Source organism: Sarcophilus harrisii, chromosome 1 (assembly GCF_902635505.1).
Source record: "Sarcophilus harrisii chromosome 1, mSarHar1.11, whole genome shotgun sequence".
NCBI lineage: Eukaryota > Metazoa > Chordata > Mammalia > Dasyuromorphia > Dasyuridae > Sarcophilus > Sarcophilus harrisii.
The window spans coordinates 653,664,598-653,687,965 of NC_045426.1; the positions used below are offsets into that span (position 1 = coordinate 653,664,598).

The window sequence follows — 23,368 nt, forward strand, 5'->3', positions numbered from 1 at the left end:
TCTCTTCACTGACAAACCTAACAACCTGTTCTGTCCTCATCCTTTTTGATCTCTCTGCAACCTTTGAAACTGTCAATCATCATCCCTTCCTCTCTAGGTTTCTTTGGGGGGGGGTCCTCCCACTTGTCTGACTTCTCCTTCTTAGGCTCCTTTGCTGGATCTTCATTCAATTCTTGCTCACTAACCAACTGGGATGGAACCTCAGGGATCTGTCCTTTTTTTTCTCTATACTACTTTGTTTGGTATTCTCATTAGCTCACAAATGTGCACATTCCCCGTTTCTCTTCTGAGCACCAGCTAGGATTTAGACATCTCAAACTCTCCACATCATAAATACCTCAAACTCAACATGTCTAAAACAACTTTCTTAGTATGGCTGAGGACACCATTGTCCTCCTAGGTTCCAAATCTCAGTGTGATTTTTGACTCCTGACATATATTCCATATAGCCAATCTATTAAAACTTGTCATTTTGACTTTCATATCCTATTCTCTCCACTGACAAAGTCGCTATGCTTGCTCAGACCCTCACCATCTCTTGCCTACATTACTGCAAGAGCATTCAGTTGGTCTTCTTCCCTCAAGCCTTTCCCATCCAAAGTGACCTTACAAAAGCACAGGTCTGACTATGTTACCTGCCTACTCAATAAAGGTAAAGGGGCTTCCAATTATCTTCCAGGATCAAATATAAAATTCTATTTGGCTTTTTTTTTCTTTTAAAATCATTTTTTATAATCTATTGTTGTTATTGTTATCAGAATTTCTCCCAGAATCCCTTCTCCTGCCAGAGCCAACCTAGATAGGAAATTCTATTTTTAAAGAAAAGACAGGAAGAAAAAAATTCAGCAAATCTAAATCAAATGTCTGAAAATATACACACACATTTATATATACACACACACATACATACATATGGATCTCCCTCTATAAAGCAGTAAAGAAGGAGTATCTTGCCATTTCTCTTCTTTAGGACTATTCTTATTCACTGAAATTTTGCCCTTTCCTTGGCTTTTAAAGCTAACTTCACCACCTCCCTTCTCCCTGCCTTCCCAATCTTCTCTGTGTATACTACAGGTCACTTACTGACTTGGCCTCCTGGCTGGTCTCCACATACCAGAAGCCACCTCCTGATATCATACATTTACTCTGGCTGCTGTCCAGGTCTAGAATATTCTTCCTCCTGGTTCCCTGGCTTTTTTCAAGTCTTCACTAAAGTTCCATCTTCTATAAGAAATTTCTGCTGCTATTCCCCTCAATGTTAGAGCCTTCCACCTAAGACTACTCCCAACTTGCTCTGTTTCTAGCTTATCTATACATAGTTTTTTTTTTTTTTTATGTTCTCTCTCATTAAATTGTGAGTTCTTCCAAGAACAGGGTCTATCTTTTGTTTATATCCTCAGAGATGGCACACAGTAGGTGCTTAATAAAAGGTCTGTGATTTACAGAAAACAGGGAAGATATTTTGTCTTTCTGTGTATCCCCAATGCTAAGTACAGTGTACAGCACATAGAAACAATAAATAGTTGATGGCTATTTCTTTGGACAAAGAAAGCCTACAGTAATTCCACAAAAACTTCACAGTACAGAACACAGTCTGACATGGCTTAAACACCTACCAATTTCCATCGTTGCTCTGGGATTGCACTGATATCCACAGGGTGACGCTCTATTACATTAAGAAATCGTACTTCTGGGACAGCAATAGCACAGACCACGTGAATCCACCTGGACAGTTCACAGGAAAGCCTGATTACAAACTATATTTTTTAGTGAGCTCTCACTTTTTTGTTATTAAATTAATACATTCTGTTCTATTATATTCTATCATTTCTTGTTCAACTGTTCCCTGATGACTATACACATATTTTGTTTCTAATTTTAATACAAATAATCCACTTCTATTACCATTTTAGTATGGATGATTTTTTTAATTGAAATTAATAATAAATTCTTAAAATACTGTACCAGTGATTGCATTTCAGGATTAAAGCACATGGGTAATTTTTCTTGCTCAATTTTATTTTTTCCCCTCCAAAACCATTGAAGAAATTCACAACTTCACCAGCACTATTACTATATATTTGCTCCAATTAGCATAACTGCTAGGCTTAATGTGTGTGAAGTAATATCTCACAATTTTTTTATTGTGTGATTCTTGTTTACTAGTTTAAATATTCTTTTTAGGTGGTTGGTAATTGAATAGTCACAGCGAGCAAAGCATGTACCAAGCTAAAGCAAAGCAGTGCCGATAACTCCATTTTACAGGGAAGAAAACTGAAATTCAGGAAAGCTTATATAGATAAGAAGGTGAACTGGGGTTTAAAGAGTTCTTTTTCCTCACAAAACTACAACATGGAACTTCTGCTAAGAATAAGATGGATTATGAGATGGGATAATTAGACATGACTTAAGCCTGAAAGCCTGATAACAATTTAAGACTTAAGTTATGTCCCCCAACCACAAACTCTTTGGCCAATATTTGGGTCTTACTTGGTATCTGACAGATCAATGACACATCTGGATAAGAAAAGCAGAGTAAGCATCAACCATAGAATGGTTCTCTAGTACAAATTTCAATCATTTCCTCTTCTTTCCTGCTCCTAGTCAAAGCCATCCACAATAGAGTAGTAATATATGCTAAATGTGTAAGCTCTAGGGCTAAACACTCAAAAAATATAAAAGTCTTTCCTACCTTTTATCAGTTGTCATCTGAAGAGCTCCTCCCCTGAGGTTACACAAACAACATTCCTATAGAGGAAAAACCATTGTACAGATTAATGATAAAAGCTACCAAACCATTCCCATTCAAACTTCCTTCTACATTGTTCCAGTAGTCTCTTGGAGGCAGATCCTTAAATTAATTCTTCAGGAATAACAACAAACACCTGACATTTCTATAGTGGTTTAAAGCTTCCAATCCATTCTTACTCCCTCCTCCTCACTCCCCCACTATCTTGTGACCCAGGTAGGACAAGTACAGCATATACTTTTAACATGTGAGGAAACTCAGTTGCAGAAGGGTACAATGGATTGTCCAAGATAGTACAGCAAGATAGGTGTTAAAACTAGGGTTCTAATCCAGATCTGAGCATCACAGGGAACATCTTATTCTAGCCAAACTGTATTTCACAGCAGGCATATGCTCAGCAGGAAACCTGACAAGCAATAACCCAATCTCTGCCTGAAGACCAGTACTGGGCGAGTCCAGTGATTCCAAACCTGGTGGTCTTTCTTCAACAGCAGACTCTTTTATTCCCCATCCTGGCCTTGTACTCCCTACTCTTATAGGCTGTCTAATTCAATTCTTTCAGTTTAAGGAGGTTAGGTTTGAAGAAGGGAGGAACTGTGCCTAAAGTCACAGAGCTGTAAGCAAATTGTGACAGAAACCCAGGTTCTAATCCCAATTCTGACTCTTAGCCCCAAAGGCCTGAAGACCTGGGGATTTTGAACACTGATGATCAAAGTCTGAAGAACAAAGAGCCCTGACAGTAAAGAGGATGTTACCGCTGTCCAGGCATTGGCTGTGCACCGGGAACAAGTCCAACCTTCATTTACCAGATCAGGACGGATTCCGTAGCAACCTGGAAAAAGGCAGAGATCCAGCTCAAATGCTGTGTCATTGGGAGCTAATGGGCATAGCTGTTGGTGGGATTTAAAAGGCCTTCCAGAATTCACAGCATTTAAGATAATTGTTCTCTCTTACCATCCTCTCTTCACCTTAATTCAGGCCACTGAACACAGTGTGAAACAAAAGGCTTTGGGGCAAAAGAAGCTAGGAATGGTTCATTTAAAATGCTGATGTTATACAGAAAGAAATCTAAAATCTCCTTTATGTGTGCTTAATTCTGGATAACTCCTGGCTATCAAGCTAAAATATTAATTGTTAAGTATTGTTAAGATATTCTATTAGCCTGGTTATATAAATGTTGTCTTGTAATAAAAGTTCACTATCAATGCAATTCAAGACTGGTATCTGACAAATCAAGTTTTTGTCTCATATTCTGACTGAGTAACTATTAAAAACGAAAATATCAATAGTTAAGATTCTTCACTATTGATCAGAGAAATGCAAATTAAGACAACTCTGAGATACCACTACATACCTGTCAGATTGGCTAGAATGACAGGGAAAGATAACGCGGAATGTTGGAGGGGATGTGGGAAAACAGGGACACTGATACATTGTTGGTGGAATTGTGAACACATCCAGCCATTCTGAAGAGCAATTTGGAACTATGCTCAAAAAGTTATCAAACTGTGCATACCCTTTGATCCAGCAGTGTTTCTACTGGGCTTATATCCCAAAGAGATACTAAAGAAGGGAAAGGGACCTGTATGTGCCAAAATGTTTGTGGCAGCCCTCTTTGTAGTGGCTAGAAGCTGGAGAATGAAGGGATGCCCATCAATTGGAGAATGGTTGAGTAAATTGTGGTATATGAATGTTATGGAATATTATTGTTCTGAAAGAAATGACCAGCAGGATGATTTCAGAAAGGCCTGGAGAGACTTATATGAACTGATGCTGAGTGAAATGAGCAGAACCAGGAGATCATTATATACCTCAACAACGATACTGTATGAGGATGTATTCTGATGGAAGTGGATTTCTTCAACAAAGACAAGATCTAACTTAGTTTCAACTGATCAAGGATGGACAGAAGCAGCTACACCCAAAGAAAGAACACTAGGAAATGAATGTAAACTGCTTGCATTTTTGTTCTTCTTCCCGGATTATTTATACCTTCTAAATCCTATTCTCCCTGAGCAACAAGAGAACTGTTCGGTTCTGCACACATATATTGTATCCAAGATCTACTGTAATCTATTTAACATGTATAGGACTGCTTGCCATCTGGAGGAGGGGGTGGAGGGAGGGAGGGGAAAAATTGGAACAGAAGTGAGTGCAAGGGATAATGTTATAAAAAATTACCCTGGCATGGGTTCTGTCAATAAAAAGCTATTTAAAAAAATATAATTAAGATTCTTATCAACCGCAGCATCACAAACAAGAGCTACTTAAGACATATACTGAAAAGTTATCAATATGACTACACAAGTTTATTCCATCAAAAAGCTCTTTTGGTCCTTGGCAGTACATGCAGGCAAATCCAAATCAAGCCCTGAAAGTGGGGAAGGGTAAGGAAACCCAGGATTGAGTGGCTCAGGGTTTGGAAAAAATCAAGAAATGAATGTGAAATAGAAACTGGACTGAATAAATATTTCAGTTGGGAACATGAGAGCTGTGTGCAATTAAATAAGAGTTTCAGAGCTTATTTCCTGCCTCTGGAATCCCAAGGGAAAGGCTCTGCATTGGAGAAGTAATTGTCCTAAGAATGTGGCTCTTAAGGTAAGTTTCAAGTAACAGAAAGAGAGCACAAAAGAGTGTAAGCAGACATGGCTAGGACACGGTACTATCAGTTTCATCCCTCACATAGAGACGGATTGACAGTCTAAGTGGAAAAGCCAAGTTAGCTACTCAAAAACAAGATACTTCATAGAATGCAGTCTAAAGAGGAAAGCCAGATAACACTGATTCAAGGAGAGAGAAAGCTGAGCTGAAGAAAAGGTTTAACTTCAACCTTATGTGCTGACTGATGAACAATTCTTCCCCCAAACATAACCCAGCCTGGTCAGAAAGGTCCTCTGTGAATAGCTAGGGAAGGTAGAGGGCCAGATTGGAATCTAAATTCTTATCTAAGCATGCAGCAAATCAGTTAGGGATTACAGTCTATGGGTGGATATAGGATACTTAGGCTAGGCTATCACCTTAATTCCATAAAGCACATTTAAACAGAGCTGGTAGGACCCTGTCCTAGAAGCAACAAGGGAACTAAACTCTTTCCAGCCAATAATTCCTCCTTCCCTTCTTCCTTTCTCCTCTTCACTGGATTTAAACTTTTCCTTCCTCACCATTCTTATTCCTTTAGGAGAAAACCAAATGCACTTGTTCTATCTATTCCAACTCCAGGACTCACTCTTTCCTTTCCTGAGGCTCCTCCAGCTCTCTGATATGAGGAAAATATTACTGCTCAAATCATTTAAATGAACATGGAGTCCCCATTAGTAGTTCTGCTGGTAAGATGGAAAACAATCAGTCCCTTCCCGTTTACCCTGCCACCAAGGCTGCCTTATGTTCCCCCTTCCCTCCAACATTGTTGTCTCCTGTAATATGAATTTCTTGAACTTAGAAACTACTTTTTTTTTCTACTGTATTTTCATGGCTTAGTTTAGCATGTTTGTTCAGTCATTCATTCTTTCATTTATCTAATTGATTCATTCATTCGCTCCTAGCAGTTTGATCTATGGATTGTTGCTACCTTTTTGCACAGATGCAAGAAACAAGTAGTTTCATGATCACTACTAATACTTGATTGATCTCTGCTTACTTATATAAGAGGCAAAGTGCCTCTTACCATGGGAACAATAATAAGATCCTCTTTCTATTGCAACAGAGTGCCACAATTAAATACAATCCACTCATCCAAAAGCTTCAGTTCTAATTTTTTGAATCAACTCCTACCTAGTCAAAAAATATCTCTATCAACTCATTTTAACCTGTAAAAGTTAGAAAAGCTCACAAGAGATAAAGTGGCCGTGTGAGTAGAGAAAGCATAAGGAATCACACAGAGGAAGAGGAAAGAACACAAATTCCAGATAATTAGACTACAGAACAGTAATTGCAGAATGATCTAATGAAGATCAATGACATGGTTGACTCCCTACTCCTAAATCCAAGTTGACTTGAAAAATAAAATGATTAAGTTGCAAAATTTTGAGGAAAACTTTATGAAGTTCTTAGCCTCCTAAGGCTTTTTGTTGTTGGTCAGTCATTTTTCAGTCATGTCTTACTCTTTGTGAACCCACTGGGGTTTTCTTGGCAGAGATACTGGGGTAATTTACCATTTCCTTTTCCAGATTATTTTATAGATGAGAAACTGAGGCAAACAGGGTTAAGTTACTTGCCCAGGGTTACACAGGTACTAAGTTTCTAAGGACAGATTTGAATTCCATTTTCTTGACTGATACTTTATCCACTGTGCCATCTAGATGCCCGAGGGCATTCTTCATCAATCTAACTATTCTGTTCGAGAAGAATTTAATAGATAAGTTAGAAGAAAAGTACCCAGTGAAATAAAGGGTTTCCTTCTAAGATACTATCACAACCAAAGCCCAAACTGTAACAGAAAACATAACTGGCTGATCTACAGGAGTACAGCCATGACTTAATTCTACCCTTGGATTCCTAGAAGAGGCTGCTCTCTAAGATTGAACAGAAAAAAGGGACTAAATCTAGAATATATCTTTTTTTTTTCTGTGTTTTTTGCCTAATCACGTGACATACTCTCTCAGGATTTCTATCTGATATATAAGCACCCAAGAGTTGCCAAACTATAGAGAAAACTGGAAACTTCAGGAAATTCAAAAGAGAAATCCACATGAAATAAAAATGAACAAGAACCATAATCCACTTGTATGTAATTGTGAAATAATAAATATATGGTAATGTGAAACCCTACACCTAGTGAATATAGATTTTTAAGAATGGCAGAAAATAAATGATATGGGTTGATCTTAAGTACAGGAAAAACAAGTAAAAACATTCAAAGAGGCTCTATAAAAGAAAAGACTTCTAATACATGAATTAACCTAAAACATTTCTCTAGGAATGTCAATATTTTCCAAACAATAGACCATATTTATCAGGAGATACTGTTTCAAGGACTTGTGAACTTTTGAACAGGACCACAACTACCCATACTGCTTAATACTTGTGCTTTTCCCATCAGCCCAGGCTTTCCTCAGTTCCCTAGTAAAGTATATTAACTTACTTGCATGAACTTGTAAGTAGCATTTGGCGCAGGCAATGAGGAGGCTGGTTCCATCGTCACCAATATAAGAATTTGCAGGGAGAGGCTCAGTATTCTCACCGCTTGAAGTAAAACACATTTCCGGGATCAAGGGCTTGGTCTTCTGTCCACACTTGGAAAGCTGAAGTAGTGAAGAGGTCTCCCCCAGAGAGGTCTGGGGAGTTTCTTTATCTGTCTGTAAGGACTTAAGAATTAACAAAGCAGTGTCAAATAAAATCTTTTCTCTAAGAAGTGGGTAGGAGGCTCTTGTTCCGAAACATTCACCATATAAATGCCAGTTCTATGTCAGGGGGAACAAAGTAAAAGAATCCATAGTTTCGTGAGAATGTGAGAACTATGAGAATGACATAAAAATGGTAATTTGGCCTCCCAATGAAGACCTTCTTTTTAACCCTACAAAGCAACCCACTCTATTTCTGGCATGCTTATTGATCATAACTGCTGGAAATCTTGCAGCAAGTAAGTGCCTGGACTCTCCCCTAAGTTTCCACTCCAGTGGACTGAGGAACTATATGTCATCCTGAACAGCTTCTACATAATACTGTGGGCTAGAAGAGATTATTTGGTAAAAAAACAAAATTAAACAACAATAAAAAAAAAAAAAAAAACTAGAGCATCGAAAAGTCAGAGTTTATCCAAGGCCGCATCGTGCTTGGAAAGTTTCCCTTCCCCAAAGAGTTGAGGGGAAAGAGATAGCTCCTCACTGAAAGATAAATATCCTATTCAGGAGGGCTGACAACAAGCTAGGCTTTTATACAAATGACTAGGTAACAGCAAGTATGACAGTCACCAAATGTTTACTGATACTCATGAGGTTTTCAGCACGGCTCTGAAGTCTTGTGGCATGGTAATGAACCTAGATTTTCAAAAGCTATGCTAAAAAGGATAAAGACAAATGCTGAAAGAAAAGTGGAAAAAGTGGGATACCAATGCTCGGTTGGTGGAATTGTAATCTAATTTAACCATTGTGGAGAGCAACTTGGAGCTATGCCCAAAGGGCAACCAAACTCTCCATTCTCTTTGACTTAAACACAGCACTACTAAGTCTGTATTACAAAGAGATTCAAAGAAAAACGAAAAGGACCTATTTATACAAAAATATTTATAGCAGCTTTCTGCAGTGGCAAAGAATTGGAAACTGAATTCCCATCAATTAGGGAATGGTTGAAGATATATGATATGATAAAATACTATTGTGCTATAAGAAACGACAAATAGGATGCTTTCAGAAAAACCTGAGAATTCATGCAAAGTAAAATGATTAGAGCCAGAATAACAATAACAGAATAAGAGGAACACTGTAAAAAATGATCAATTTGAAATATTTAGTTACTCCAATCAAGACAATTTCAAAGGACCCATGATGAAAAATATTATCCACCTCAGAGATATGACGAACTCTGAATGCAGATTGAATCACACTTTTAAAACTTTATTTTTTCCCCGTTTTCTTTTACAGCAAGGCTAATGTTTTGATTCACTTCACATGTATAATGAACATCAAATTGTCTGACTTTTTTGAGGAGGGAGGAGCCAGAAGGAGAGAGAAAATTTGGAATTCAAAAATTTTATAAATGAATGTTAAAAATTTCTTTACATGTAATTGAGAAATATTTAACAAAATAAAAATAAATTGTAAAAAAGAAAGTTATGCTAAGGATCATAAGCTTTGATCAGTTCTATCAAGTTGGAAAGGCTTTAGGTAAGAAAATGTGGTAATGAATAATTTATGTATTGATCAAAGGTCAATCTGACAAGTCTGAAAAGGCCCATTATTGGGTTGTATTGTCATAAGGTGATGCATTTTTTGGAAACAACTAATTCTAAAAGACTAAAAGCTCCTGTTTATTGTCCCATCTTCCCCCTCACTCCCTTCAAATCCCTAGGTAGCTTTTCATGTATCTCATTAAGTGAAGTTCATGCAATCATAACACAGAGCTAAAAGGGATCTATGATATGAGTTCATCTCCTTCAGCATCTATATTTGCACAGGAAATCTTCTTGATAATATTCCTGACTAATTTTCATTCAACTTCTATTTGGTAGCCTCTAATAATGAGAAAATTTAATTTCTCAACAATTTTAACTATTCTGTTTTAAAATAAATTTTAAATGTTTTATATCATAGTCATTTCTAGATAATATTTTCATCTGCCACTCCCCTCAACAGACAAATGAACAAACAGCTAAACCAAAACAACGAGAACAGTGAGAGAGTCTGGAAGTCCAACGCTTTAAATCCACAGTCATCTGCCTCTCAAGAAGTAATAAGAAAAAGAAGAAGAAGAAAAAGATTATTATGATGACAGCCCTTATGTAGCACTTTCAAGTTTGCAAAGTGCTTTAGATACATTATATTATTTGATCCTCTGTGATGTAGGCTCTATTATCATCACCTACGAGATTAAATGACTTGTCCAGAGTCACATAGCTAATAAGTGTTTGAGGAAGCATTCAAACTTGGGCCTTCTTGACTTAAGTCTAGTGTGCTACCCAAGGTGATATTTAGCAAGAGATGCTCTTTCATCTTTGGTCATTATAGAAACTCAATGTCTGGTTTTATTTTAGTTTTCTTTTCCATTTATATTCTTCTTGTCATTGTCTTTGTCTTGTCACTATACTCTTGGTTTTCTTTGCATCTATTCATATGTCTATGAATTCTTTATAGTCACTTTCTCACAGAATAATGTTCTATTACATTCAAAGATTACAACTATCAAGCCATTCTCCAACTGACAGGCATACATTTTGTTTCCTATTTTTGGATACTACAAAAAGTGGTGATGTGAATATTTGGATAATCATGTGGCTTTTCTATCTCTGACCTTGGTGCAGTTTATAATGGAGAACTTTTGGACAGCTCTGACGATGAGTTTTTCTTTACTTTCCTTTACTTTGAATCTATTGCTGATATGCAACCTCTGTCATTGCTTCGAGTTCTATCCACTGGAATGTGTGATATCACAAATCTACAATCATATAAAGACAGGGCATGTCTAACAAAGTACACGCACCTCCTTTATACCTGGAGGAAAACTAGAACACTAACCTATTTACAATGAGAACCCTGACTTTGTAAATCTGTTACTTTGACAATGCCTCCACATCTACAAAATGTCACTAGTCTCCACACACAATGTGTGAAACTTTATTTTCACACATATGGAAGTGCAAACCTAGGGGATTTAGTACAGGAACAGAGTTAAGAAGATCTGCTTTAGAATTCATGAAGCAGGTTGTCTTGTCCTTCATGCCTCAATTTATGATGTATGAGGCACCATGAGATTTGGTTCCAATTTGGTTTACTTAACAACAGTAATTAAGAAAATTCTCATCTTTGACCATAGTTTCCCAAACTCTGAATCCCAGAAGCACTTTTTGGCAATGAAAAGAAAGAAATGTGCTTAGTGAGAACATCTAGGCATTATCTCTTTATTTGTTCCAGTGATAAGGTAACTGAATTAAGTGTGTTTATACAGGCTTAGTTCAATTGTGTTTCTGCAATGCAGCCCCTTCTGGCAGCATTAACTGATACAGGAGCCTTAATGTAGGACTCAAAATTCCTCTTTACTCTTTCCCTGGCCTAATGACCACAAGCCTCTCCATTAAAAATGCCAGTCTGACACGGCCTTAAGATAGCATTAAGATAAACCTCATCTGAAAATGTTGGATGGTAATAAAGTTTCCAGACAACATATGTGATGTTACTTATTCAGCCTATCAAGAAATTTCCCAACCCAAATTTCCAACAAGATGGAGGAAATCACCTTAAAAAAAATCTAAAAGTGTAAGATTGAAAACCTTTTCAATCTAACAATTTTTCTAAGTAATTTCCCATGTGTTGCTACGTGTATCCAAATCCAAATGGCTAGGACCTGGTTATATATGTAGTATTTGCATTTGAATTATGGGAAAGAAGAATTTGCACATTCATACATATACACATGCAAAAATTACCATTTACACAATTCTCTGTACAAGTTTCCCTAAAGTACTAGACATGCTTTCAGTACTTTCTGCTTCTCCCGATTGGGAACACATAGATAAGTGCCATGTAAACCAAGTAGTCCTAATACTGACCATTTCAGTACTGACTAAATTTCAAGTCAGATGGACAGATTTTTTTTTCCTCCAATAACAACATGAAATGTGGAAGGGGGAGGTACATAGGAGATTTTTCACACTGACAGCACTTCATTCTATACTTTCTCTCAATCGGGGTTAAGTGACTTCATCAGTCACACAGCTAAGCATCTGAGTTTGGATTTGAACTCTGGTCTTCCTGACTCCAGGGCCCAGACTCTATCCACTGCACCACTTAGAGATTATAACTTTTTATGCTGCTGATAGATAATTTATTTGGCCAAAATATCAATTATCCAGAAGCCAATATTTTTTTTGGGGGGGAAGCCTCCCTAAATGTGGCAAGACAGGTTCTTAGATGACAGAAATGGTCTATTGCTAGAACAGTCCAAAGCTAAAGCTTGGAAGGTCTGTCTGGCATAATCTACAAGAAACGAGGATTGCCTTCCATGGATGACAAGGTACAGAAAAAAGATGTCATTCTACCAACTACATTTGCTAATGTGACCCGATTTTTAATTTTTAGAAACAGATTCTTGAACCTATAAAAATTCAACTCCTAGTTTTCTTTAAGCAAAGTACTACACCAGGGCCAACCATTACAAATGCACTTTGTGGCAAGTCTGCTGACCAGGAAAACTTCAGCAAGGCAGCAATTACCTGGTTATAGGGGTAGAAGAGAGTACAGACAGCACAATATGGCTCTACCAGGGCTGCAGCTGCATTGAACTTCTTTTCTGCCTGGAAGTTATGCACTTTATTCTTCCACTGGAGGGAAAGCAAAGACTTCAAGGCCTCAGGGTCACTCACATCCTCTTCTCCAGAGAAGGGAAACGCTTCTAGAATGAAATGAGGGAGAGCAGGAATGGGAGAGGAAGAAAGGGGAGAATTTTTTTTTTTTAAATGAAAAGGATAAAAGGGGGAAAAGGGGACAAGAAAAATAGACAGCAAATCTTTAATGCCAATTAAAAACATTTATCTCAAAAACAATAAGAAATAGACAATCAACTATAATGCAATCCCATTACCTTTGCCTGAAGCATATACATTTAACTAAACTTGGAATGTACATGTGCAACCCAAAGAATTCATTCAAAATTGATTAAATACCTACACGGACACAGTACAGTGCTAAGTGTAGGAGATACACAAAGTTCGTAATACAAGGTTCCTGTCCTAGTATCTACACTTCAGTAAGGAGATAAGTCACACAGATAACTGTAACATACACATACATGATAGGCTAGGGCCTCAAGCCCATTTTCATCTTTGCCTCTTGGCTTTTTGTTCCCCCCCCCCCAGTAAATTTATTTATTTTTAATACACATTGCTTTATGAATCATATTGAGAGAGAAAAAAATCAAAGCAAAAGGGAAAAACCATGACAGAGATTAAAAAAATAAATAAAACAGAAAAAAAGTGAACATAGCATGTGTTGATTTACATTCACTCTCCTTAGTTCTTTTTATTGATGAAGATGGCATTTTTCTGGTCAAAGTCTATTGGGATTTGCTTTGGATCACTGAACCATTGAGAAGAACCAAGCCTTTCATAGTTGATCATCACACATTCTTGCTGTTATTGTGTACAATATATTCTTGATTCTATTTGTTTCACTCAGCGTGAATCAGTTCATATAAATCATATATATCAGTTCATATAAATCTTTCTAGGCCTTCCTAAAATCAGATTGTTCATCACTTTTTATAGAACAGTAATATTCATGTACCACAACTTGTTCAGCCATTCCCCAGTTGATGGGCATCTACTCGTTTTTCACTTCTTTGCTACCTCATGTCCTCTTGGCCTTTTCTAAAATTCCCCTAATAACCCAGCCTTTGGCAAGAAGCCTTCCTGGTCCTTCATTATCTCTAATTCACCATCTCTATATCTTGTATGTTGTTTCTCCTTCCCCACCCAGCCAATTAGACTGTGAGCTACTTGAGGACAGAGATCATTTTTGCCTCTCCCATTATCTCCAGCACTTAGCACAGTGTTGGTAATGTAATACATTCTTGTTAACATGACTGGATTTCTACAATGAGCAGATATGTTTACTGTGGGGATACAGTTCAAACTCTTTGTTCACTGAGTTACATCCTAGCTTCCTTAAAGGCTCAGGAGGAGTTTGAAGGTTCCTTGAAAGCTCCTACTTAGTTTATTCTGATTCCCCTATCTGTGTCCTTCCTTACCCTAATCCATCCCCCCCAAGAATTACTTTCTATTTATTGTTAACATTTCTGATTTATAATAATGATAGTTATTATTTGTATAATATCATTTATGAATCAGGGCATTGTGATAAGCATTTTTTAAAACAAGTATCTCATTTGATCTTCACAACAATGGGAGGTAGGTGCTATTATTATTTCCCATTTAATAGTAGAAGAAACAGAGACAGAGGTTAAAAAGTATCTCTGTGTGTGTGTGTGTCTGTATGTGTGTGTCTGTGTGTGTGTGTGTGTGTGTGTGTGTGTGTGTATGTATAAAGAAAAAGGCTTAAAACAGTGCCTATCATCTAGTTGGTATCTGATAAATGCTTACTGAATGACTATGAAGAGTCTGTAAAGTAGACAGCACTGTGTTCATCACTGCAGGAGACACAGAGGCTAGTAAAGATATGGTTCCTGACAAAAGATCAAGAATTCCAAGGAACTAATGAAAAAAACAAAATCAAATGAAGGTGGCCTAGTGTCCCTGATCTAAAACTATATTATAAAGCAGCAATCACCAAAACCATTTGGTATTGGCTAACAAAAAGACTAGTTGATCAGTGGAATAGGTTAGGTTCAAAGGACAAAATAGTCAATAACTATAGCAATCTAGTGTTTGACAAACCCAAAGACCCTAACTTTTGGGATAAGAATGCACTTTTTGACAAAAACTGCTGGGAAAATTGGAAATTAGGCATTGACCCATACTTAACACCGTACCCCAAGATAAGATCAAAATGGGTTCATGACCTAGGCAAAAAGAATGAAATTATAAATGAATTAGAAGAATAAAAGCTCGTTTACCTCTCAGACCTGTGAAGGAAAAAGGAATTTGTGACCCAAGAAGAACTAGAGGTCATTATTGATCATAAAATAGAAAGTTTTGATTATATCAAATTAAAAAACTTTTGTACAAATAAAACTAATGCAGACAAGATTAGAAAGGAAGCAATAAACTGGGAAAACATCTTTATAGTTAAAGGTTCTGATAAAGGTCTCATTTCCAAAATATAGAGAAATGACTCAAATTTATAAGAAACCAAGCCATTCTCCAATTGATAAATGGTCAAAGGATATGAACAAACAATTTTCAGATGATGAAATTGAAACTATTTCTATCCATATGAAAAGATGTTCTAAATCATTATTGATCAGAGAAATGCAAATTAAGACAACTCTGAAATACTACTGTACACCTTAGATTGGGCTAAGATGACAGGAAAAGATAGTGATGAATGCTGGAGGGGATGTGGGGAAACTGGAACACTGATGCATTGTTGGTGGAGTTGTGAAGTGATCCAATTATTCTGGAAAACAATTTGGAACTATGCCCAAAGAGCTGTCAAATTGCATACCCTCTGATCCAGCATTTCCTCTACTGGGTCTATATCACAAAGAGATCATAAAAAAAGGAAAAGGATCCTCCACTGCAAAAATGTTTGTGCTGGCCCTTTTTGTAGTGGCTAGAAACTGGCAATTGAATGAATGCCCATCAATTGGAGAACAACTGAATAAATTGTGGTATATGAATGTTATGGAATATTATTGTTCTGTAAGAAATGACCAGCAGAATGATTTCAGAAAGGCCTGGAAAGTCTTACATGAATTGATGCTGAGTGAAACAAGCAGGACCAGGAAGTCATTATATACTTCAACAACAATACTATATGATGATCAATTCTGTTGGATGTGGCCCTCTTCAACAATGAGGATCCAAATCAGTTCCAATTGATCAGTAATGAACAGAACCAGCTACATCCAGTGAAAGAACACTGGAAAACGAGTGTGGACCACAACAAAGCATTTACACTCTGTTAATTGTTTGCTTGCATTTTTGTTTTTCTTCCCAGGTTATTTTTACCTTCTTTCTAAATCCAATTTTTCTTGTGTAGGTAGACAACTGTATAAATATGTATGCAAATATTGTATTTAACATATACTTTAACACATTTAACATGTATAGGACTACCTGCCATCTAGGAGAGGGGATGGAGGGAAGGAGGGGAAAAGTTTTAGCAGCTTTTAAAAGTTTTTGCAAGGGTCGATGTTGAAAAATTACCCATGCATATGTTTTGTCAATAAAAAGCCATTAAAAAAAAAAAAGATCTGGTTCCTGCAGTAGTGCACATTGAGCCTTGGAATCAGAAGAATAGATTCAAGTTCTGCTCCTAAGCAATCACGGGCAAATCTCTTGCCTTCTCAATGTCATTGCTTGCTCTTTTCTAGCGTTCCTTGTTAACCTTCCATTTCATTCATGTCTGCTGCCCATGATCTTTTCCTGTTCATTCTATTTAGGGTTACAGGAATTAACTGTAATCAACTTATTTAGAGCAGAAAACGACGCCCCATTTTACAGGTAAGGAAAGTGAGTTCCAGCAAAGAAAAATGACTGGCTTGGAATTAAACTGATGTCCTCAACTTGAAGTCTTACTGCCAGGATCCATGACTATGGGAATAAACTTCCCCACTCATGTTAGACCTGGCTTCTCTCATTGCTACACTCACCTGCATATCTGTCCCCTCCTGCTGAGAGATCAAGCAGCCCAACTCAAAGGAAACCTCCCTGCTTTTGTTCTGCTCAGATTTCCACTTCTCCCTTTTCTAATCATCTTCCATGCAGCTACCACAATCATCTTTATAGATACACACCTGATTGCCTTGTTCTAAAATTCTCAGGGGTTCCCCATTTTCTTTATGATAAAATGAAAACTTCTCCTTCTAATATTCAAAGTTCTCCACAATTTAGCTTCACTAGATTGCAGAGATGGGTCACATTGTTTATCACAAATTACATTATTTTCTAGTGCAAAAAGGTTTGAGTGATTCCCTGTATTCCATTTTCATGTCTTTTCATAAGCTAACCCTTCAGCCTCCTACCTCAGATCCAGGATCCCCCTCACCTGTCTCTTTGAGACTTCCTTTGTGTCCTTTTAAGGCCCCACTCAATTGTCATTCATTATAATTATACTTCTTTTTGATTCTCTCCCTTCTTTAGTTATCTTGTGAGTACTTACATGTGCACACATGCACATATGTCTCCCAGAAGAGGGACTATTTTGTCTGTGTGCTTGACAATTATGTGCAATAAATATCTGTTTATATAAGGGTACTTACAGCACTGATAATCTATGTTCAAAAGTTCTTTACCACTCTAAGCATCAATGATCTATGTATTAACATCTATATTATAACTTCAGGCAAATTTACACACTCACCCTCATCACTGGAGCCCTCTTGTTTGACAACAGACAATGGGGATCTAGTTGGTGGTTTACCCAGGGGATGACGCCGACTCTTCTTGATCTCCATTTTCAATTTGGAAAAGGTGGATGGAGCCTGTAAAAATAAAAACTACTTAAAAGAAATACTCTTGAGAATCAATGGCAGAATGTCAAGGAGGAACATGCAATGGGAGGACCAGGAAATCTGTTAATTTTGTCATCCTCAGCCAATGGGGCGATGAGAAAGGAATCTTGCACTTCAGCATAGGAAATAAAAGGCTTGAGAATGATCTCAAGTCTATAAGCATGGATCTGCCTAGGGACTGCCCTTGAGTGTTTCACCCAATTCTTTCAAGAACTATAAGTAAAAGAAACAAAGAAAGGAAGAAGGGAGGGAGGGAAGGGAGGAGGGGGAAGGAGGGAAAGGGGGGAGAAGGAGGGAGGGAAGAATCAATGGCAAACCCAACTTTGAAATAACTTATTCCAAAGAAACATCTTTTCTGTTCCCCATCTTCACCCTTAGCCAGATCAATAATGCACTGTGCTAAGAACAGCCAGCATTCTTTAATGGATAACATCAACTGAAGAAAGGTGAAATCTCCCTAGAAAGCCTAAAATGGCAACCAGTTGATGGCTATCTAGACAACCTGACTCAGTTAAATTCCATGCCTTCTTCTCAGTCATCATATTATCTAACCTACACTCAAATCTTCCACAGATGTTTTTAGTTCAAATTCTGATCACAACCAGAAAACAGGATTATCTTAAGAAGTAATTTCTCCAAAAGTACTAATGCGTTCTACTTGCTTATGGTAGAATTAGCTAACCCCTTTTCCCATGACATTACCTGAACCTCACTGGTTTTGGGACCAATCTCCACCTGTTCGGCTTCTCCCCTTTCTTCTTCCTTCACTGTTAGCTCCATGGGCACAGTCTGCTCCCTCCAAATCTGGCCTTTCTGAGCAAAGTGCTCAAGTGTCTGCTGGCAAGATACACGCTCTTTGTCAAATGCCACCTTATTGGTCCGTGGAACCACATATAACATGGGAATGATAGGCCGAGGCTTAAAGTCATCCTCTTCGCTGGGCACCTCAGAGGGATGGACAATGTTGAGGGGGGCAGCTAAGGGAAAGCTCTCTTCTGTGGCAGCAGAGACTGGTGCTAGCACAGGGGGCTCCAAGGTGGGAGGAGGTGGTGGGGGGACCTCTTCATCTGTACAGAGCTGGGGTGGAGGTGACAACAACTGAGGTGGCTGAGGAGGGTGGTGGTGGTGGTGGTGGTGGTGGTGGTGATGGTGCTTCTTCTTCTTATCACTTTTGGCTTTGGGGGCACGGAGCTTGGTCTTACCATCCCCTGGTCCAAGAAATTAAAAATGTGTTACTGACAGAGACCAACATTTTTTAGCAATCTACCAACAACAAGGATTTCCTAAGTGGGCAGATCATGTCGCTTCTGATTGTCAGAATAAGAAAACTGGAGGAGACTCCTTAGCTCCTTCCAATTCTAGATCTATGACCCTGAATACAGGTTTAGGATTTATCAGGAGCTCTGAGGAAAAGAGTTAAGACTTCGGCTGTGCTCACAAGGAGCAGTAAATAACTGAACATGACAGTATATAGTCTACTAGAAGTGTGAAACATGTGCCCAGAGGACTGCATCTGGTCCACAATACTTCCATAGCAGATGAAAACATAATTGGGAATTATTTAACAAAATAAATATATACCAAAACATAAAATAATATTACATTTATAAAGCTAAATCAATATCCAGATATCCTTTTATAACATTTAGTTTTCTATGTGAATTTTATATCACTGGTCCAAAGGAGGTCTAAAGCCTAATACTGTTTTTGATCATGGTTATCATGTTCTATTAATTCCATTACCAAAATATCTTCAATATTTATTTGCCTCTACCCCTTCCCCATCCATACTGCCCCTAGAATCAATCTTTACAACTCCCTCCCACCCCCAATCATTTTGATAGCCTTTTTGATTAGGTCTTTCTCTTTCTAGTCTTTGCTTCTTCTAATCCATCCTTACCACTGCCAGCAATATCTTTCTACTACAAATATCCCAAAAGTCTTAGTGCAGTTTTAGACTTAAGTAGCTTAAAATTGCACTAAGACTCTTAGGACACCCTATTTATTGCTATGGTTGTGCAATTTTTTCACTCAAAAATCTTCAGAAGCTTCCTTTGGTTTCCCAAGTTTGAATTTAACTTGAGGCTGCTATTAAAGGTTCTATCAGAACTTTCAAATGACATCACAATACCTCTGCTGTCTTACCTCCAGTACTACCCTTTCATACCCAACTAAATGGGGCTACTCTCAGCCCTCCTAAGAACCTTTGATCAAGTTCTTTCCTAGCTCTAGAATGCCCCCACATCTACTAACTCTTTACAGGAAATATTCATACCTGTCCTTTAAAAGTCAACTCAAATACTACCTCCTCCAAGGTGGTAGAGCAGCTAGAGTGCTGTGTAAAAAGGTCAGAAAGTTTTTGGTTTAGATCCAGACTCAAGTCACGTTCTAGCTGTATGATCCTGAATATGTCACTTAACTTCTGTTTGCCTCAATTTTCTCAGCTGTAAAATGGGGATAATAAGTAGTACCTACACCCCACAAGGTTGTTTTGAGAATCAAATGAGATAAACATGCTTAAAATCCTTATCACAGTGTCTGGCACATAAAATGTGCTTAACATATGCTTGATGACTAACCCAATGCTTTATAATTCTACATAAACATTCAACTATAATATATAGCATTACATCTTATCTGTATTATCCCTTTAATTAGACTTAAAGGTAGAAATGCTGATTTAATTCTAGTGTTTTTTCCCCTGTTGATTATTTTCCTATTTATCCTGTATTTAGCTTGCTTTGTGTATCTGTTTGTGTGTTGTCTCCCAATTAATCTGTAAGATCCTTGAAGGAAATATTGTCTCTTGCCTCTTTTTGTATCCTCAGTACATAAGCACAGTGCCTGCTCGTAGTGGGCACTTCATATTTATTGACTGAACAAACTTTTTATCTTGTCTAGTACTTAGCTTCATTTTCAGGGAATGAAATGTACTATTATGGACTAGAAATCTTAGGGAGGCTTTGGGAAGGATAGGAGCCTTGAAGGACTGGCAGTATTTGGAGTAAAAAATAGGGAAGGAGGGCATTCTAGGTGGTGCTAATGGTAGGTGCTTAGCAAGAATGAAGACAAAATGGGAAGAGGAACATTGGAAGCCCACAAAGAAGAGACAGACTTAACTTGAGTAGAGTTCAAATTAAGTAATTATGAGAAATAAAGATCAATGAGTTGAGGGAGGAACAAATTAATTTAATAAGGAAGTTATTTTAAATAACTTTACTACCCCAGAAAATGCATCTTTTGGGCCAGTGCTAATATCCAACTTGGCTATCTCCTTAACAAATTTGTATTTTCAAGCATTTATGGAAATAAATGACCTTCAGAGGTCATTCCCAGTTCAAAAACTTTTTTTTTTATTAAATATTCATTACATAGCAAAAACTAATGGTATATATACTGAAAGTAAGATAATTAAGACATGGGTCCTGTTCTGAGGAAGTTTAGAGTCTATCAAGGGACATACAATACATACAGAAATAGTATTATGTAATATCTGTGATATAAAAAATTATAAAAGAGGTAAAAAGTACTATGTAAGTTGGAAGAAAATATTTTTGATTTTGGCACAGCATCTGAGCAAAGACAAGACAGGATTTGGGGGTGGGGGGAAAGTATTGGAGAACGGGTAGAATCCCAAAAGATAGATATGAGAAAGAAGAAAACCTAGATATAAGAATAATGTGGACACGGGCGTGGAATTGGGAACAATACAGGATGAGGAGAAAGAATAGAAAGTTAAGGACAGTTTATAGGAAGTAAAACACATGTAGAAGGGAATAATGTGATGATAGAGTAAAAGTTCATGGCTCAGAACTTAAAGGAAATCCAGGTTATAGAAGGACCTGACCATCAGGCAAGATGTTTAGAATTTATTTGGGAGTCTCTAGAGAACCCAATGAAGAGTTGAGCAGGTTTTCTGGGAAGAAAAGTGAGAAGATGAGCCAATGCTAGAACTTGTAATATCTCAGTACCTTCAAGTGAATGTAGGCCGCCAATGACAGCTTCAAAAGGATGGTAAAAGATTCAAAGACTGTCTTCCTTTTGGGAGACAGTTCAATATATATCCAGTCAAACAGGGCTTTGAACCAGCAGGTGATTTGTTTTTCTGCAGGTGCAAGACATGGGATTTATTTGCCTCCCTGTCATATCATATGAAAGCCTATGGGAGGGCAAAGTCAGATATAGCATCCGGTGCATCGTTTTAATTTATCCAAGTGATTAGAGTATGTCATAAATCAGAGATAAATTAAACAAATTATTTATTCTTTTGAGGACTGCTGTTTCACAAGGTGAGACAAGTAACTATGCTAAGAAACCACTGATGAGCTCTCTCAGATCAGCTAGAAATGAATGTTATGGAAATTCAATCAAGTAGTAGAAGAGTACACAAGTCATTGTAAGTTAGCAAAGGTGTGTGTTCTGGTACTAACTCTGATCACAACCAGCATGAGCCATTCATCCTCTTGGAGCCCCAGTTTTCTTACTCACAAAAGAAAGATCAAGTCAGGTGAAAGACCTTATGCCTGTTACCAGAGGGTCAGCCCTAAATTGAATGGAGGGCAATGAATTTTTTAAGTTACAACAAGTCTTTAAGGACCATTCAGTGTTATTGTTACAGAGAGAGGTTACGATGTATTTTGGTGGTAGGAGTCCCTCAAATGAATGAAATGACAATTCTCTTGAGTACTGAAAAAAATCAAATTAATACTATCAATCCTAATTATCCCACCCAACTCTTGTAAAAACCAAAGAACTGTAGAAATACGTAGGAGAAGCCCTCCTACATCTAAAATTCTTTAAGACCATGAAGTTCAAGACCTTTCCTGGCTTTTGGGAAACTAAAGGCCAGAAAAAGAAACTAACTTACTCCAAGTCACACAATAAATAACAGATGGGAAAAATGCATCAAAAAGTATGCAGCAACCAGAACACATAATTTTTTTCCTATTAATAGTAATATATTATATTTAAGACTTAGAGCTCTCAAAAACAAATCTAATGTAGGAAGAAAAAGGAAATGGATTAAGGAAGGATGCTTTTTTTCCCCTCTTCATATGACTAACAACTTAGATTTTAATTATTTTTTAAAATCTATATTCTGTTTTTTTCAGTTCAGTTCCATTCAATTCAATCCTATAGTCCAGTGGTTCTCAAACTTTTGTTTTCAGTATCTTTATCCTATTAAAAATTATTGAGGATATCTCCAAAGAGTTTTTGTTTATCTGGATTATATTTATAGACATTTACCATATTGAAAATAAAAACTATTTTTGAATTTGTAGACCCTCTAAAAGGGTTTCAGAGATCCTCAGGATTCTCTAGCCCATACTTTGAGAACCACTGCTATAGTCAATTAAATTCAATTTACCATTATGCTAGGTATTGGGGATCCAAAAACAATAGCCAGAAATGATCCTTGTCCTAAATTGAACTTAGATTCAACTAGAAGACTATAATCAAAAATTAGGAAAATGCATTATAGTCAGTGTTAGGAGGAAGAGGAGGAAGAACAACAATAGATTTCATTTCTCTTATTCCCCCCATTTTATAAGAAAGGAGACAGCTTCAAAAGACAAGTGATTTGTTTATGGTCACAAGCTAAAAAGCACCAGGGATAGGTGTTTGGACTCCCAACACACTTTTCATTATATTGAGAAAGATCAAAGACTGGCTGACCCAAGACTGGCTTAGAGTAGTACTCAGAAAGCTAAATCTGTCACCTCAAAAACCTTAAAGAAATATCATAATGTGTTTCTATTTTAAACTCTTTAATCCAAATTTTTGCCTCAATGATGTTCCTTTCTTCCATTAATTCAGTCACAAAACATTCATAGAACA

The 23,368-nt window shown here is 37.3% G+C and overlaps 1 protein-coding gene across 3 annotated transcripts in view; it reads right to left on the reverse strand.

The window, feature by feature from the left end:
* The window catches only part of KDM4B (lysine demethylase 4B), a 264,403-nt gene that overhangs the window by 23,356 nt on the left and 217,679 nt on the right, over window positions 1–23,368 (reverse strand). For 2 of the 3 annotated variants that reach the window (XM_031947800.1, XM_031947802.1), the window contains 7 exons: window positions 18,233–18,738; window positions 17,380–17,500; window positions 12,612–12,790; window positions 7,830–8,052; window positions 3,505–3,581; window positions 2,693–2,748; window positions 1,617–1,725 (listed from right to left, as the gene is read on the reverse strand). In XM_031947800.1, the coding sequence (XP_031803660.1) occupies window positions 1,617–1,725; window positions 2,693–2,748; window positions 3,505–3,581; window positions 7,830–8,052; window positions 12,612–12,790; window positions 17,380–17,500; window positions 18,233–18,738 (1,271 nt within the window). The remainder of the gene's footprint in view (window positions 1–1,616; window positions 1,726–2,692; window positions 2,749–3,504; window positions 3,582–7,829; window positions 8,053–12,611; window positions 12,791–17,379; window positions 17,501–18,232; window positions 18,739–23,368) is intronic. The other variant, XM_031947801.1, reaches the window with a different exon arrangement.